The sequence below is a fragment of the Thamnophis sirtalis genome, unplaced genomic scaffold (assembly GCF_051295495.1).
Source record: "Thamnophis sirtalis isolate CommonGarterSnake01/CBP01778 unplaced genomic scaffold, rThaSir2_p1.2 scaffold_3, whole genome shotgun sequence".
Classification (NCBI taxonomy): Eukaryota; Metazoa; Chordata; class Lepidosauria; order Squamata; family Natricidae; genus Thamnophis; species Thamnophis sirtalis.
The window spans coordinates 164,396,082-164,414,200 of record NW_028261383.1 but is presented as its reverse complement, the minus strand read 5'-3'; the positions used below and the strand labels follow the sequence as shown (position 1 = coordinate 164,414,200).

Sequence of the window (18,119 nt, the reverse complement as noted above, 5' to 3'; positions counted from 1 at the left end):
GTCCAGTCCATCCTGTAAATAGTCCATTTTTTGTGGAACTGTAGCCGAGGTTGCAGTCATGCCGCGAGATATACACCAAGTGCCGAAAGACATCCAGGTGGCATCGTATATCCTGGTTGTGGAGGGTCGTCTGGACGCCTGAATGGTGTGGATGACCTTGGTGAAGAGACTGTCCCTACTCAGGAAGTCCCTCTCAAGTGCCAGACAGCTAGTTGAAGCCACTGGGGCTCTGGATGTTGCAGCGCCCCCTACCTGAGAGAGACCTTGTGTTGGGGAATCTGCCATGGTGGACTGACAGAGAGATTCACCAGGTCGGCGAACCAGGTTCTTCTGGGCCAGAATGGGGCGACAAGCAGGACCTCCGCTCCCTCTGACAGGATCTTCCTGATCACCCTGGGGAGGAGAGGCAAAGATGGGAATGCATATAGCAGTCCTGATGGCCATGGGCAGTGAAGAGCGCTGATCCCTTTGACTTGCGTGGTATGGAACCTGGCAAAAAACCTGGGAAAGTGCGTGTCCTCCGGGGTGGCGAATAGGTCGACTAGCGGTCGGCCGAACCTCAGAGAAAGTTGGTGGAACAAGTCCGGATATAGATGCCACTCCGAGTGGTCAACCGTGGACCTACTCAGCCAATCCGCCTGAATGTTGTTGACTCTGGATGTGGTCCGCCTGTATTGAGAGAGCAGGTGTTTCTCTGCCCACCTTCCCAGGGAGTCGGCCTCCGCCATCAGTGATTTGGATCGCGTGCCCCCCTGGCGGTTTATGTGCGCCTTTGTCACCACGTTGTCTGTAAGCACCATCACATGATGTCCCTGGATGTCGTCACGGAAGTGAAGGCGAGCGAGCCTCACCACTCCAGCCATTTGATACTGTGTGTTGACTCAGGAGTTAGCCACCTGCCTTGTGCAATCTGATTGTGGAGGTGGGCTCCCCAGCTGAAGAGACTGACATCCGTCCTTATGGTAAGGCGATCTGGCTCTTTGAAGGGAGTACCCTTGGCTAGGGCGTGAGACAACCACCACTTGAGGGAATGATGTACCTTTGGCGAGACCTGCACCATCGCCTGGGAGCTGCTCTCATTGATCCTCTGGTAGGGCAGAAATAGCCACTGTAGGGGTCGAGAATGAAGCCTCGCCCAAGGCATGATGGACAGGCAGGAGATCATCTTCCCCAAGAATTGGGATAACTGCACAATCTTGGCATGAGGGGACTGCTACATCTGCAGAACTCGTTCCTTGAGGCTCGCCACCCGCTCTGGAGACAGGAAAACCTGACAGCCCACGGTGTCGATGATGGCACCTAGGTGCTGCAGTCTGGTTGTCGGTTCTGGATGGCTTTTTTCCCAACTGATTGAGAAGCCATGGTCTTGAAGGATTCTCAACGTGTAACTCAGGTCTTGGGTCGCTTGTTGGCATGACGACGATTGTATGAGAACATCGTCCAGGTAGCAGTTGAGTCGTGCCAGATGGGATCTGAGGAAGGCCGCCACTGCTGCGAGGATTTTTGTAAACGTTCTGGGGCCGATGACAGGCCGAATGGCAAGGCCCTGTACTGGAAGTGGCGGCCTGCGTAAAAGAACCTTAGGTACTTGCGGTGGGCCTTGCAAATTGGGTCGTGGAGGTAGGCCTCCTTGAGATCTATGGATGTTAGCAGATCCCCTGGCCTGATGCAACCCAGGAGTGACTGAAGGGACTGCATCTTGAACCTCCTTTAAGCTATGTGGTGGTTTAACTTTTTTAAATCTAAGATTCTCCTCCACCCCACCCCCCCAGAATTCTTTGGAACCAGGAATAGGATGGAATAAAAGCCTGTCCCCTCCTTACCTGGTGGAACCGGTTCTATGTCCCTGATGTCCCTGAGATGAAGGAGCTCCTGTTCCAGGAGAGCCCTCTTGTCCAGACATGAAGGGGTCAGGCATTGAATGAAGTGACGAGGAGGGGAGGAAAGGAACTCTAGGCTCAGACCTATGCGGATTGTTTGGAGGAACCAAAGGTCCGATGTGATCTGCTCCCATTGGGCGTGGAACAGTTGAAGATGCCCTCCTATGGGAGCAGTCCATTGGTGGTCACTTATATCATCTGAAGGGCCTGGATCCAGACCCTCCTCCCTTGAAAAGGATGTTTGGAAAAGTTCTGCTGGCGACCCCTGTCATGAAAGGGCGGACAGTCCTGGGACCTATCCGTGTTCTGTGGGTAGAGGCGATGGAAGGACCCGGAGCTAGTGGAAGGCTCCATTTTCTGAAAGGACTGTCTCCTGTAGGAATTGGAAACCTTGTGGTCAGATTTCTTAGCGACCGAGGGCATGGCCTTCTTTTTGTCCTTATTCTCAATGCCTGCTTCTATGCCCTGGGAAATGGCCATGGTTATGACATCTTGCATCTCCGCTGAGAGGTCGGGGCCTCAATCCTCTATAGGGCGAGCACTAGAGGAGGGTTGGATGATCGGCTGCTGAGGTGCTAAGGGGCCCACAGGAGCTGACTCTTCCTCAGGATCCAAAGGACATGCAAAGAGATCAGCCTGGTCTGCCACTGAGGATCCTGGGGAGTCCACGATGGCAAAGGAAGCAGTGGGGGAGAAGTCCTCCTCCTCCTCCTCCTCACTCTCAGGAATGGTGAACCCATGCCTTGGCTGGGCCTCTGGAGAGGGATCCCTAGGTGAGACCGGCTTGGAGGCCTGGGCCTGTTGTTTGGCCTTGGAAACTTGCTTCTCTAAGCCCTTCTGCCGGCGGAGGATGTCCTTATCTAGACCTGAGCCCTGCTTAGACCCCTGTCTGGAATATGGTTTGCTTCCCCTGATGGCCTCCCGGGCTGCCTTGCCAGCTTGTCTGGAATATACTCTGGTGGAAGGCCCTGGCTGCTCTGAACCTTCAGGGACCTGGTCTGCCATGGCTGGAGCACCGGGACTTAACTGCTAAGGCAGGGAAACCCCACTTACCACCTTCACAGAAAAAGCTAGTTGCCAAAGCACTCAGAGGAGAGACACTGAAGGCAATGGGAAGCAAGACCAGCCAACTGTAAAAATGATGCCTTCCGGTGCAAGTTCCAACTGCTCCCAGGACCACGCATGTCAGCAGAACACAGGGGAGCCAAGCCCTCCTTTGCTGCCACCTCAGTTGCTCTCAAGAAAAGGAAAAGGAACCAGGCCACCAGCAAACTGGACAAAAAGACTCCACGCAGTGACCTGCTGAGCTAGGTGACCAGGCAGCTGCGGCTAGAAGCGCGGGAAACCGAAATTAGGAAACAAAATGGCAGCTGGAACTTTTGACCTCTTCAAAATGGCCGTCTGAACTTTTGGGAGCATCGCGCCGATCGCCAGCTCCTTTAAATGAGCGCAGTCGTCGGCAGCAGATATCTCAGTGTGGAGCCTGATTGTAGCAGGGCTGCAATTGCGCTGGCGTCGGCATTCCATGCGCCTCCCTCAACAGCTTCCTGCAGCCTCGCGGCGCCCGGGTGAGCCCAGGACACCAGGGAGGCTGAGAAAGGTGATTCGTTCAATTAAAGAAACAGAAATTTTGCTCACCCAGCCTGCTCACAATGAAGGCAAGAAAAAATCTTCTTATGGTAAAATGGAGAGTCCAAGCTATCTGCAAGGATTGAAGAGAAATTTAAAGCACGTCCACCGGACCGATTGAATTGAAAAAAACTGAAGATGATCAGCACCAGAGATCTGGCTTAAAGTTTCAATTCAGTCCTGGGCAGATTGGCTGTATTTAACTCAAGCTTGGACTCTCCAGAGGAGCACCCAGGAAAAATTTCTGCTTTCACTATGCCCTATATATATATACTTGTAAACAAAACTCATAAGGACAAGATAAAATCTCTGATGCTTTCTCATCTAAAGGAATTTAAATTCCAAATACTGCCACTGGAACTACTCTTAATATACGGGGCATAAATAGACAATCTAATATATACAACTACTCAGATTTATGTCAGTTTATATAATTCTGCACACATGAGGAAAGTGATTAAACAGTTCTTACATTAGAAACACACTCCACAGCTTGTCTATCTCTTTCCTTCTTGTAACTACAATTTAGAGCTATTGATATATAAAACCAAGCAATAAAAAAGAAGAAATACTTCAGTGTTATAAGCATTGCACTCAAGACTATTTTCAACAATGAACAGCTCCAGTGATACAAACATAACTTTAAAAAAAAGTTTTAGGCAATTTGTGAGAATACGAAATGTGACAAAAAGTATAAGTAAAATGAGTTATATGAAGGAGGCATCTGGGTTTGTTTACTTTAAAAAAATACTCATCTGCAACAATAAACCATTAAGCATTTTTGGAAAATATTTCAACCAATTATTGCAGTTGCCAGCTAAACTGTGACCTCTGCATGCCAATGCTACATGTAGAAAAATCACTAACTGGCAGATAATATTGGCCTTACTTTTTTTACTTGTTCCAGCCAATCTCAATTAGCTTTGTTCCCTTCCATCTGCATCTATATATATGTTCACTAATCAAGTAAAAGGTATGAAATACAATAGAGGAAATGAATTCAGAACACCCTTCATCCCAAATTGAATAAGATCTCAGATTCAACCCCCTATAAAGCATGACTGGTAAAGCCTGTGGTCCAGAAGCTGTAGAGTTGTGAATTGTTAGAGAAGGCAATTATTTTATCCACGGGACCGTGACTCATTTGGTATAAGGTCATTTTAGATATTCCCATGGGACTAAAACATTCCATATTTTTCGGAGTATAAGACGCACCAAGGTTTTGAAGAGGCAAATCTTTTTAAAAAGTAGGTAGGTAGATAGAGGGATAGAGAGGGAGAGAAGGAGAGAGAAATACAGTAGGTAGGGAGGGAGAGAGAGAGTAGTTAGGTAGGTAGATAAAGGGAGAGAGAGAGAGAAAGAGAGAGTGAGAGAAATTCAGTAGGTAGGGAGAGAGAGAGTATAGGTAGGTAGGTAGGTAGGTAGAGGTATAGAGAAAGAAAAATATTTATATAAACACAGTAGATAGGTAGGGAGAGAGTGTGTGTGTAGGTAGGTAGGTAAAGGGAGAGAGAGGGAGAGAGAGGGAGAGAGAGGGAGAGAGAAATACAGTAGATAGGTAGGTGTTTCTGCTGGCACAGCACTTGATCAATGTAATTCTCATCAATCAGTAAAAGAGCTTTCCGAAAGGGGGAAAAAAAGTTTTTACACTCTGCAAACCTCCCCAAATCTGCCTATTTTTCACAAAAACGGCCCTGTTTTGTTTTTCAAAAAAGGCATGAATAGCCTTGGGGGAGCTTGCAGAGTGCTCCTGGGGGGTGGGGGTGGGCAAAAATTGAGCAAAAAACGGCCTGATTTTCATGAAAATGGGAAAAATTGCATGCATAGCCTTATGGAGGCTTATAGAGTGCTGCTGGGGGCTGGGGGGGGGAGGCAAAAAACGGCCCATTTTTTCACTCATTTCTGCCCTCCCTAGCCCCCAGGAGCTCTCTGAAAGCCTCCATAAGGGTATGCACGCCATTTTGGTGAAGGGAGTGGGGCCATGGGAGGCAAAAAATGGTGTATAAGACGCACCCAGATTTTCAGCCTCTTTTCTGAGGGGAAAAGGTGTGTCTTATGCTCGGAAAAATATGGTATGTCTGGTATAACTGAACAAATTGGAAGTAAAGCATATTTTAACTAATGCAACATCCACTTCTAAACATCGAGCAACCTGTCCACATTCCTTGATATATTTAGGTATTTGTAAATATCTTACTATGATATTCCTTTATCACAACTACATTGCACAATTTTTTTGTGAGTCATTCCCAATTAACACTTCACAGAATATCTTATTTGCCTGTCCACATTTTATATTTGTTTTGATTGATGTGAAAGATCGATCAGAATGAAAACATCATGCACTTCAAAAGCTGTATTTTCAGTGTCAAGAAAAATATCACAAAAACTGCCCCAAGGTTAAGACAATGACTAGCTGAACTGCACTTAGCACATTTGTTTTCCTCAAATGCGAGGTAATAATAGAAGATGTACTTTTATGATTAGTTATAAAAGAGCATGGAAGATTCCTCAGGGGACCAAGCAATAGGAGAGATAAATGACCTCTTAAACACTCATCTATCCCTCCTCACTGTGAATGTCCTAATCAGGAGCTTAGGCAGATGAGGAAAAAGAGGCTGGTTTAGTAATAGGCTCTTGGCATGATGCCCAGCAAAGCTGGCCTATCATAGTGACCCAAGCTGTGCCAGGAAGGAAACAGAGGAGCCTTTTCAAGAACGAATTGCCCTTTCCATATTCTTAAGAGGCGCTTTATTCTCTGCTGTTATTTCTCACTTGCCATGCAACTGGGAGGAAGTAGAGATCCAGAGGGCACTGACAGTCACTATAACAGCCTTTGTAAGAGCAGCAGCCCTAAATCCTTTTAACAAGAAAAAAGACCCTAAGGGGACATACAAAAAACTAGACGCCAAATCCAGCTTCAGAGCAAGAGGAAAACGAAGTGTTACACATAGGAAAGATATTGAGAAGATTCCACAGAGGACCAAGCGTTAGTAGAGATAAATGACCTCTTAAAAGCTCATCTATCCCTCCACACTGTGAATATCCTAATCAGGAGCTTAGACAGATGAGGAAGGAAAGGCCCCAATTAAAAAACAAATCTTCTCTGTAGAAATAGTAAGAAATCAATTTAATATACATACATAGAGTTTAGACAAAGAGATCATTTCCTAGATAAACATTATAGTCAATTAGTGACTATCCGCTCCCATCTTGACAGGCATACATTTTCTATAACATATAAATAATAATTCTCTGCTATGGGCTAAGCATGAATTTTACATTATGAATAGTTACAAGATTCTTCAACTGTACACAAGTCTACAGAAAAATCAAAGGAAGATGCAGCTGGTAAGGTGTTTGCTTGACCTTAATAGCAATAATAATAATAGCAATAACAGTAGACTTATATACCGCTTCATAGGGCTTTCAGCCCTCTCTAAGCGGTTTACAGAGTCAGCATATTGCCCCCAACAACAATCCGGGTCCTCATTTTACCCACCTCGGAAGGATGGAAGGCTGAGTCAACCCTGAGCCGGTGAGATTTGAACCGCTGAACTGCTGATCTAGCAGTCAGCCTGCAGTGCTGCATTTAACCACTGCGCCACCTTGGCTCTTGACCTTGTTTTTTTTAAAGGCTCTCCCTCCCAGAAAGAAAGCACATTGAGAATGGTGGATTTAAACAAGACATAGCTCACATATTATATTAAACTATAATACAGTTTACTTGATTCATATTTAGCATATTGCATATGTTAGCTTATACCCAGCATATCTAACTGAATAAGTTAATAAGCATAAATAAGCATGACTATGCAAACGGTGGCTTTACATAATGTACAAATTCAGCCCCAAACATGCCTTCTGCCCCTCAACTTTCAGTGAATGCTTTTTTTTATTTAAAAAAAAGAGATGATCACAATACATACGGTCTGGGGATTAGTATTTTATTAATATTATTTATACTTTTAAAATACGTGTTTCAACAACCAGCTATCCTGAATCCCCAAGAAGAGTCTTTTTCTTTAAGATGTATATAAATATTATAGGATTTCGCTTCTGGAACAAGCTGGTAAATCCTTCACAGGATGTTTTCTTACTAATTTTATACCCAAAAGATTTAATAAATAGAAAACAATATCTTGGAGTTCTATCATTCCCAGCCTTCTTCTAAACACTGGCAACAAAGTCTATTTACTATAAGCATCCATGTGACGTAAAAACTTTCATTTGGGAGGATAGCTGAGAAGAGAAGGCCAAAAGTATTTATAGTAATATTTTAAAAGAGTAGTTATCAGAGCTCTTGATCAGGGTAGAATTCACATCCTTATCCCATGAAAGGACTGAGGTTTATACAGATTTATTATCTAGGGCAACAAACATTTTGATGACTACAACAATCCTGATATTATACCATAAGAAGAAATTGTACTTACAGTAAATCTCTCAGGGCTGTCTTAAAGATGATGCGGAGGAAGTTCCACCCACCACTGCCAATATAAATGCCCAAAGCAGCTGCAATACTCCATGTCCAAGATATGCCAAAGAATCTCATGAGGCCCAGTGATCCAAGGGAAGCAGTACAAACCCCAATTGTGTGCATTCTGGAAAATGAAATAAACTTCATGTAAGCTACTAGGATCCTCTAATTATAAAATACAGTTAAAATAAACAGAAGATGATCACAAGGAGATAGGCAAACTGGCCATATAACACAGATGAGACAAAGGTGAAAGGAGCAAATGAAAGGGGCAGGCTAGTCTTTATTTATTTATTTAGTTTATATCCCACTTTCCTCTAGTACAGGTAATCCTTGACTTATGACCATAATTGAGCCCAATATTTCTATTGCTAAGTGAGAAATTTGTTACATGAGTTATGTCCCATTTTACAACCTTTCTTGCCACATTTATTAAGTGAATCACTACAGTTATTAAAGTTATTAATATAGTTGTTAAATGAGTCTGGCTTACCCATTGACTTTGCTTGTCAGAAGGTCATAAAAGGCGATCACATGACCCTGGGACACAGCAACAGTCATAAATACAAGCCATTTGCCCAGAGTCCAAATTGTGATCACGTGTCCATGGGGATGCTTCAGCGGTCATGTGAAAAATGATCATAAGTGACTTTTTCCAGGGCCGTTGTAACTTTGAATGGTCACTGAATGAACTGTTGTAAGTCAAGGACTACCTTATCTCAAAACAATAGGCACAATACTCTTTCCTCCAATTTTACCCTAAAGGTGATCCTATCAGAGAAGCTGAGAGATAATATCTGGCCCAGTCACCCACTGAACTTCCATGCCTGCGTGGAGACTTGAATCTGGACTTGGTCAAGCATCCTCATTATATACCACATTTCTTTATCAGAAAAAATAGATGGCCTTTGCCTGAAACCATATTCTCCTATTCTTTCCTACTTTTCTTAATTGAAGTCAGAGGCCAAAGGTCTAATTCAGGGCTATCAAACTCACGGCCCGTGGGTCACATGCTGGTCACGCTCTGGCCATGGCCACCCCCACCCCCATTTAGCAAAGGGGAAAAGGCTCTGATAGGTCACATGATGACAACATGACTCTGCGAGTCTGACAGCCCTGGTCTAATTTATTTTCAAACACTTTTCTGATCACATAATGTAGAAAAGATGTGGAGACTCTGGAAAGAGTGCAGAGAAAAGCAACAAAGATGATTAGGTGACTGGAGACTAAAACATATGAGGAACGGTTGCAGGAACTGGGTATGTCTAGTTTAATGAAAAGAAGGACTAGGGGAGACATGATAGCAGTGTTCCAATATCTCAGGAATTGCCACAAAGAAGAGGGAGTCAAACTATTCTCCAAGGCACCTGAGGGTAGAACAAGAAGCAATGTGTGGAAACTAATCAAGGAGAGAAGCAACTTAGAACTGAGGAGAAATTTCCTGACAGTTAGAACGGTTAATCAGTGGAACAGCTTGCCTCCAGAAGTTGTGAATGCCCCAACACTGGAAGTCTTTAAAAAGATGTTGGATAGCCATTTGTCTGGAAAGGTATAGGGTTTCCTGCCTAGGCAGGGGGTTGGACTAGAAGACCTCCGAGGTCCCTTCCAACTCTGCTATTGTATTGTATTGTATTGTATTGTATTGTATTGTATTGTATTTTATTGTATTGCATTGCATTGCATTGCATTGCATTGCATTGCATTGCATTGACCTTTCCTTTGCTGCAGAGTTGGCTAGTGTAAGGCTTACAAGTTCTATTTTATTTTTTGCCAATCGCAGCTGTACTCAAAATAATGCTCAGCTTGTCATACATATGTTGAAGAGGAAGGGAAGATACAAATGAGCACATGTTCAGCACAGAAATTAATGGTCCTCCCACAAATGCTTTTATGGAGAAACCCACTCCTATTTTTTCCAAGCATTATTTTTCAGTAATCTAGTCTAGATGAAAAATGTTTTTTAATTGCAACTGTCACCAAGAGTTCCCCTTCACCCCAAAAATGTAATTACTATTTGCATCAGTAAGCAATGCAGAAATACTAGTCACTCAACAGCAATTTATCTAGCAATTGATCAGTATAATTAGCTTGTACTTCCTTAAATTTTAATTACTGAATATTTACAAAGTCGTGGAATCTGATTTTGATTACTTCCCTAATTTCAGTTTCAGTGTAATATGGAACAGGGATGCTAGAATAGCAGCAATAGAAGTGAGAGCTTCCTCAAAGAAAAAGAGAAATCTAGGTACAGGTAGTCCTCGACTTACAATAGTTCATTTAGTGATGGTTCAAAATTACAACAGCACTGAAAAATGTGACTTATGACCATTTTTCATTGTTACAACCTTTGTAGCATCCCCATGATCCTGTAATGAAAATTCAGATGTTTGGCAACTGGTCCATATTTATAACCTATGCTGTGTCCCAGGGTCATGAGATCACCTTTTTCTACCTTCTGACATGCAAAGTCAATAGGGAAGCCACATTCACTTAACAATCCTGTTAGAAACTTATCAACTTCAGTAGTTTACTTAACAGCTATGGCAAGAAATGTCGTAAAATGGGCCAAAACTCATGTAACAAATATCTCACTGAACAACAGAAATTTTTGGGCCCAATTGTGGTCATTAAGTCGAGGACTACCTGTAGTGTAAGCAATTTGATCAATGTGCTGGTTTTACCATTCAAACCCTAAAAGAAACTAGACACCATTTTATTTAAAAGAAGGTCACAGACTCTGAGATCATCAAGGGAGTAATTCCTCCACTGTGCAAACTCACATTTTGGGATCAGAAGATAACCGAATAAACAAGAATCTTCACAGACAGGACTTTCTGTAAAATCCCAATTGAGACAAGTTTTTTAACAAATAATTTATGGTATGGTTCTATTTGTTCTATGCAAAAGAAAGTTCCACTGAAATAAATATTTGGTCTCAGGTAACTGAGCAAAGAATTGAGGCCAGGCACAACTATTTAGACAAGTAAGCTATTGTCTTTACTGCAAAACCCCTTGTTAAACTGCTAGGAAGGAAATGCATTTCTAAAGAAAATATACATTCTGTAAACCAAATCCGCAAAACTACAAGTTACATAATTGCAGTCGTATCACATAGTAAATACTAAGAAATGATATCAAAAGCAGCAAGAGTAAATTATCTGGTGTCTTCCAGTTTCAAACACAATAAAACTGATGCAGCATGGCCAATCAGCATGGACATAAGGATTGGAATGGCACCCATTTGGCCTACTAATAAGAATTAGTATTATTCTGCTGAGATGTTTCTTGCTACTTCCAAAATACTTAACTAGGAAAAAAAGGACGGCAAAATCTGGGCCAACAAACCAGGTGTGTACAAATCCTTGAATGAATTTTAAGAATGTCTGGCATATTTTTTCACAATAGCCAAAGAATGATCTGAGATCATCAAGAAAGTTGTTCACTTAGAATTTTAAAAGCAAAACTTAAATATAGTTTAATTCAGTTTTTTTAAAAATTTTGTTATAAACTTTATCCCAATCTGAAGACTCTAAGCAATATACTGTTAGTTCTTCTTTTGTGACTACAACTGGAACTGGCAATTCAGTCATTAAATAAATGAAGCTGTGTGAATATTGGTCAAAATTACTTTTTCCTCACCATCATAACTGCAAACCGTTACTGTACAAGACAGTCACTAAACAAGAGCTACCTATATAACAAAGCAATTATATAAAAAGCAGCACTATAATAATAATCTCCCCAAGATGAACGTTCAATATGTATTAGGATTAAAAGGAGAATGAAACAAATTTGTTTTATCTATGGAATGCCAAAAAGGAAGATGCTGCAAAAACCTCCTAGGGAAATGAAAGCAAAACAATGGGGACCAAAATGGAAAATTCCCGTTTTCTATTTCTCACATGGGTGGAGACTCTTACTGGGCATTCTCAAAATATTTGAACCAGCTGTGCAAATTCAATCATGGTAAGATGGTCCATGACATATCCAGGTGATACTCCATACTTTTGAGCTGCCTACTGCTAATCAATACAAGAATTTCAAGAAGGTTATTGCCCATTGTTGACTTGCCAGTAGTTTATGCATCATGTTGTAGTCCAGATGTGGATTTTGGATCATCGCCAAAACTGCTCCATGTGGAGTATACTATAGAAATCCAATTGTAATTAAAGTCTGTGCTACTGTTGCTAGAGCACCCTGATTCATATTAGGCTATAAAGGATGAATCATAAAAGTAGTACAAAGGCCCTCCTGGATACAGCATTCACCAGCTATTTGTGAAGCTATAAGCCTAGGAGTCCAACTGATCCACAATCAACTTCTCAAAGCTCAACGGTATCAAGAGTAATTACTGCTGTTATCAGATTGCACAGATGTTTACTGCCATATAGCAGCTCAATTCTTACAGGATTAAATCTGAACTTGTTTCATCCCAGTCAATGTGTGCTGTGATTAAAAAAAGAATATCAGACAATCATAAAAGAATAACACATCCAAAACTTCCCCTTCCTTTCTATAAGATGAACCTTCAGATTCTCAGAAGAACTGTACAAGAATAGAACAATATTTCAAACGTTCAGATATAACATCAAAGGAAGAGAAATAAGTGATCTATACAACTTCCCATAACTTACTATTATTCCCCAAAGACCATTCTTAAATTCAGCTTCTTTGTCGCTCTCTTACCATAAAAATATAAAGGCTGAAAGCGAACAAAGTACAAAAATATAAACTTTATGGAATTTATTATGTAAATATCAAGTGCAGATGGTAAAAGTCTAAAAGACGTCTGTAATTTGCATAAAGCTATACCGTATCTGCTCTGAGAAACTTCACCCACCTTGGCTGATCTCAAAAAAGCTGGAGATCAAGAAGCAATAAAGTATGTTCCTCAATGACTCCTCACTAATCTGAAAAGAAGTAACAAATGGAATAACACAATGTCCTGCTCTAGGCTCAGTACTGAGTTTTACAGATAATCTGAATAAAGGAGGAAAATGGATGTTCATTAATTCTGCAAAATAACTCAAAGTGGGCAGGGGTGTTCCATATTTAAACAGACAATTGCATGGGTCCCTGATGATTGACATCTTCCATGACAGCAGAGGGTGTGAAAAAGATCTGGGCCATTTAATAGAACACACTAAACATTAGCACCTATAATGTGCAGTGACTAAAATAAAAGGTTCCATTCAATTCTGCTTTGGTTAAATTTTACCTGGAGTACTGCATGTATTTGTGAAGACTGTAAATTTAAGGAGAATATTGATAAATTGGAACATGCCCAGTACAGAGTAACATAAATCATCAAGGCTAAGTTCTTTGTGGAAAGGTTAAAGAGACTGTTCTAGGTGGAAAGTACATTTAATTTGGAAAGAAGAGAACTAGGAGACAACATGATATTTATCTCTAAATACCACAAGGCTGGCAAATTTATTTCTTTCCATTCACAGGATAAGATCAGAATTATTAACTTCCAATGACAAGGAAAAGTCAGCATTTAGATTTTCTCTCCAAATAAGTTTTTCAGATAGTTGAACAAGCTGCATGATGGGAAGTAAATTTCTGTTGAAAATTTAAAGGACCTTGAGAAACATGCAATTAATTACTTTTACTACATAAGATGATATATGATATTTGAGAATGGAAACATGGAGCTTCCATATTCAGAGGCAGCATTCCTATAAATAACAAATGACTGAGCCAAAGACAGCTGTTATTTTAGTACACTGCTCATAACATCTCAGAAGAATTTATCAAAACAGAATGCTAGATCAAATTGGACCTTAATTCAATGCAATGATTTCCTAATATTTGTAAAAAAAACGTTAAAGTCACTTCTATAATTATCTAGGACTTCGCTATTTTAGCCATAAGAAACAAGGATTAAATTGATGCCTATATTCCCAATTAGATAAGTTTCTGCCAGTAAAGTTTATAGCAAACCATACTGACATTCTGCTTTATTATAGGTACTAGGAGATAAACCAAGTTGAAACAGGGCAAATTTTCCACTAAATATCTTGGAACAGTACTTGAAAGCCATGTGTTACGTTACTCCAGGCAGAATCCAACAAGCACAGACATACATACAGTTTCAGTAAGAGATATACATCTACCTGAAAAAGACTAGCCTTGCCAAGATAGTGAACTGCTCTAAAAACACCAACAGCTAGATTTCTAATCCAAATTAGAAATTTGGATTTAAACGTCACCCCTTTGAAAGAGCACAAAGAGCAAATCAGCTCCCATAAGCTTGTTATATATATCATTATTTTAATAAATGAATCTTAATCTCTTGGGCTTCAGTATCATTATTTGTGTTGCAAGCCCCTGCCATTTTGTTCATTGCACATAAAAATAAAATCCCAGGACCTTGTTTTTCTGCTCCATAGGCTAAGGTGATCAATACCTTTCCCTGAGGCTGTACCCGCCTCACATTCAGTAGTTGCTGAGCACCGTTCTTTTGAAGCAATTTAGTATTTTTATTCAGGATGCCTCTAGGTCTAAAGGCAGGACAAGATCTACTCTCCCACCACAGCAACCCTGTGAGATCGACTAGGCTGAAAGCGATCGGCCTTCCCCGCTATAGTTTCCATAGGTTAGAGAGAGATAGAATCTTGGTTTCCTTATAGCTCCTCATGAAAACTTTCGCCATCATCAGATCCTCGAAGAATCCTCAACAAACACCAACGGATTCCTAAGGTATCCTGTCAATCGGAGAAAAAGCAGCCCTCAGCCTAGCAGGCTTCTATGACAACGTTACAGCCGCGGGGATGATATTTTACGCGCCGGCCCTTCCTTTCTAAAGATGAAGACCGCCAACTGACTGGACACCACAACCGAGATCGCTCCGGTGCCTTGGCCAGCGGCCCTCTTTATTTTGGCGCCAACCAGGGCATGAATTTCCATCACCGCCACATGTTCCCGTTGCCAGAGCAACGTTCCAATTCCCTGCTCCCCTCCCGCCCCTACGGTGAGCGACGCTTCCCTCTCCCGGCCGCCGCCCCCCTCCTTCTCAGGTGGCACCGCTTACCCCCGCCTTCTCTCCCTCCCTCCGTCCGCCGCCGCCAGGTCTATCCCCCTCGTTCCCGTACCTCGTCGTGACCCCCGGAGGCTCCTATGCCTCCGTTCCCCTTCGCCACCAGACCGCTCCTCCTCCTCCTCCCGATGTGGCCACAAGTGCCCCTGCGAAGCTCACTGGAGGAGGACCTCGGGCAAGGAGAACTCCGCCTCCGATCATAGAGTTGCAGCGCGACTGTCGCTTAAAAAAAAAAAAAGCCCTGTTTACAACAGAGAGGGCGAAGGGGAGAAAAGCAGAAAGAGCCCCGAGGCCTCCTGGGAAAGCACGCTCTTTGCGAGGCTCGGTGGCCATGGCAACAAGGCTCATCGCAATGGAGGGAGGCGTTGACGTGCAGCCGCCGCCGCCGCTTTGCGTTCATTACGAAATTCCGTTTTTCTCTCCTGCGGTTTTCAACTGCTGTATTCTCAGATCGCCGAGTTCTGATGCGTCTTCTGATTCTGTCGGGGTTGTTTGTTTGTTTGTTTGTGTCAGTTACAGCAGTGTTTCTCAACCTTGGTAACTTGAAGATGTCCGGACTTCAACTCCCAGAATTCCCCAGCCAGCGAATGCTGGCTGGGGAATTCTGGGAGTTGAAGTCCGGACATCTTCAAGTTGCCAAGGTTGAGAAACACTGAGTTACAGACATGGAATTCAAAACATCCAAAGGAGCCTCGTAGCGGCTTTTCACAATTAAGAAACTGCACGTAACGAATTTCATTGCGGCTCACTTCATCGGATGCCCCGTGGGGCGGCTGGGCTGATGTAGGACTTGGATTGGGGTGAGGCGGAAGGGCGTGAGAGGAAGACAAGTTGGCTATGCTGATACAAGTTACTAAGAAGTGTATTAAGGCTATTGGGTTAATTATTAGGTTAATGTACCTTTGCGGTATCATTATTAACCGTTGTCTGATGTGTTAAAGCCCTCCCCCTCCCCAAATTGGGTTTGCTGAGTTCTGAGACTGCCTGAAGCCTTTTGATATATGTGGCTTCAGCAGCCTCTTGCTCAATAGCAATAGCACTTTGACTTATATACTGCTTCCTACACTACAGCTCTCTCTAACGGACTACAGAGTCAGCATATTGCTCCCAACAATCTAGCTCCTCTTACTGATCTTCGAAGGTTGAAAGGCTGAGTCAACTTTGAGCCAGTCGGGATCGAATTCCTGGCAGTGGGCAGAGCTAGCCTGAAATACTGCATTCTAACCACTGCTCTTAAACCTGCCTGTCTCAGACAACTGACTTTGGGTGGTGAACTATTCTAAAACAGGTTAAAAAGGGTTTTCAGATAGTCTTTGGATTACAGCCATTCATCCTCAAATATTCAAAGTTAGGATGGTACCTGGGATTTATGATTAGTCCTCAAGGTTGTGCCCCTCACAGTGCCTTTGTAGGCAGAATTACAGAATGGATAAAATGGATAAAAAGATGTTGAGACTCTAGAAAGTGCAGAAAAGAGCAACAAAGATGATTTGGGGACTGGAGACCAAAGCATATGGTTGCGGGAATTGGAAATGTCTAATCCTAACAAACAAAGATTTGGGATGACATGATAGCAATCTTCCAATATTTGAGTTTAGAGTTTTAGAGTTTTATTATTATTTATAGGGCTCTCACAGAGAGAAGAAGGTCAACCTATTCTCCAAAGCACCTGAGGGGAGCCAGGACAAAAAATAATGGATGGAAGCTTATCAAAGAGAGATCAAACCTAAATTAAGAAGAGCTTTTTTGACATTGACAACAATTAGTGGAACAGCTTTTTTCCAGAAGTTGAGGGTGCTCCATGAACTGGAAGTTTTTAACAAGAGATTAGACAGCCACTTGTCCAAAATCATAGCTTCCTGCTTTAGCATGGAGGTGGACTAGAAGACCTCAAAGTTCCCTTCCAACTAGTAATTCTGTAATATTTACTGTACAATATAATGCACAGACATTCATATGAAAAATATGGAAAATGAATTGTCTTTTTAAAGTAAGTTTACATATACTGTTTGGTTTAAATATTTTTGTTAGAATATACATTTTTGTAAAGATTTTCCTGGTTTTGCTTTGAATTTTCATTTGTAAAGCAAAATTATAAATATACTTTTTTAAAAAAATTATAAATCTTTTTCAGGTTTGGCCTTTATTTTTTTCCAAAAAAATGTCACTGTAACTATAGCATGCTCTGGGAGACTAAAACACTCTGATACTAGTTTAACTTTGGTTTGAGTCCTGATGTCCAATTTATGTTCATTAATTCTTTTATGCAACATGATCCTGTTTGTCCTATATAGGACCCAGAAGGACATTGCTGACATAATCGCATATATCCTATTACAGGCCACCATAATATTCTTGTGCAACTATTTGTACCTGTAATAGTGCTGATGTTGTGATAGTCAGAAAAGGTGCTACCTGACTTCTGTTTTATTTTGTTTTTTGCCACTGTAGAATAACACTTACCTCATCCTTAAATTGTAAAGGTAAAGGTTCCCCTCGCACATATGTGCTAGTCGTTCCCGACTCTAGGGGGCGGTGCTCATTTCCATTTCAAAGCCAAAGAGACAGTGCTTTTCGAAGACATCTCCTTGGTCATGTGGCTGGCATGACTAAACACCGAAGGTGCATGAAGCGCTGTTACCTTCCCAACAAAGTTGGTTCCTATTTGTCTACTTGCATTTTTACATGCTTTCGAACTGCTAGGTTGGCAGAAGCTAGGGCAAGTAACAGGAGCTCACTCCGTTATGCAGCACTAGGGATTTGAACTGCCAAACTGCTGGCTTTTCTGATCGACAAGTTCAGTGTCTTAGCCACTGAGCCACTGCGTCCCCCTTAAATTGTAGTTCAAGGTAAATTATATTCAATTAGTTAGCAACTTTTTGAAATTATGACGGATCCTGAAAAGTTACTTACAACCTGATTCCAAAGTTCCAGCAGCTGTCCTCCCTAGTCATGTAAATTCATTTCAGTCATTTGGCAATCAGCCTGCATTTACAGCTATTTGCAGCATCCTGTGGTCACGTGACTGATTTACATCAGTTTTGCCAAAAACTGGTGTTTACTGCCTTTTTTTGTCAATAATGCTTCA

At 42.1% G+C, this 18,119-nt stretch overlaps 1 protein-coding gene across 1 annotated transcript in view; it reads right to left on the bottom strand.

Moving 5' to 3' along the window:
* The window catches only part of SLC27A1 (solute carrier family 27 member 1), a 37,211-nt gene extending 21,991 nt beyond the window's left edge, over nucleotides 1-15,220 (bottom strand). The window contains exons 1-2 of the mRNA XM_087710688.1: nucleotides 15,087-15,220; nucleotides 7,946-8,113 (exon numbers count right to left, since the gene is read on the bottom strand). Of these exons, the coding sequence (XP_087566814.1) occupies nucleotides 7,946-8,112 (167 nt within the window). The 5' untranslated portion in view covers nucleotide 8,113; nucleotides 15,087-15,220. The remainder of the gene's footprint in view (nucleotides 1-7,945; nucleotides 8,114-15,086) is intronic.
* Between the last annotated feature and the right edge of the window lie 2,899 nt (nucleotides 15,221-18,119).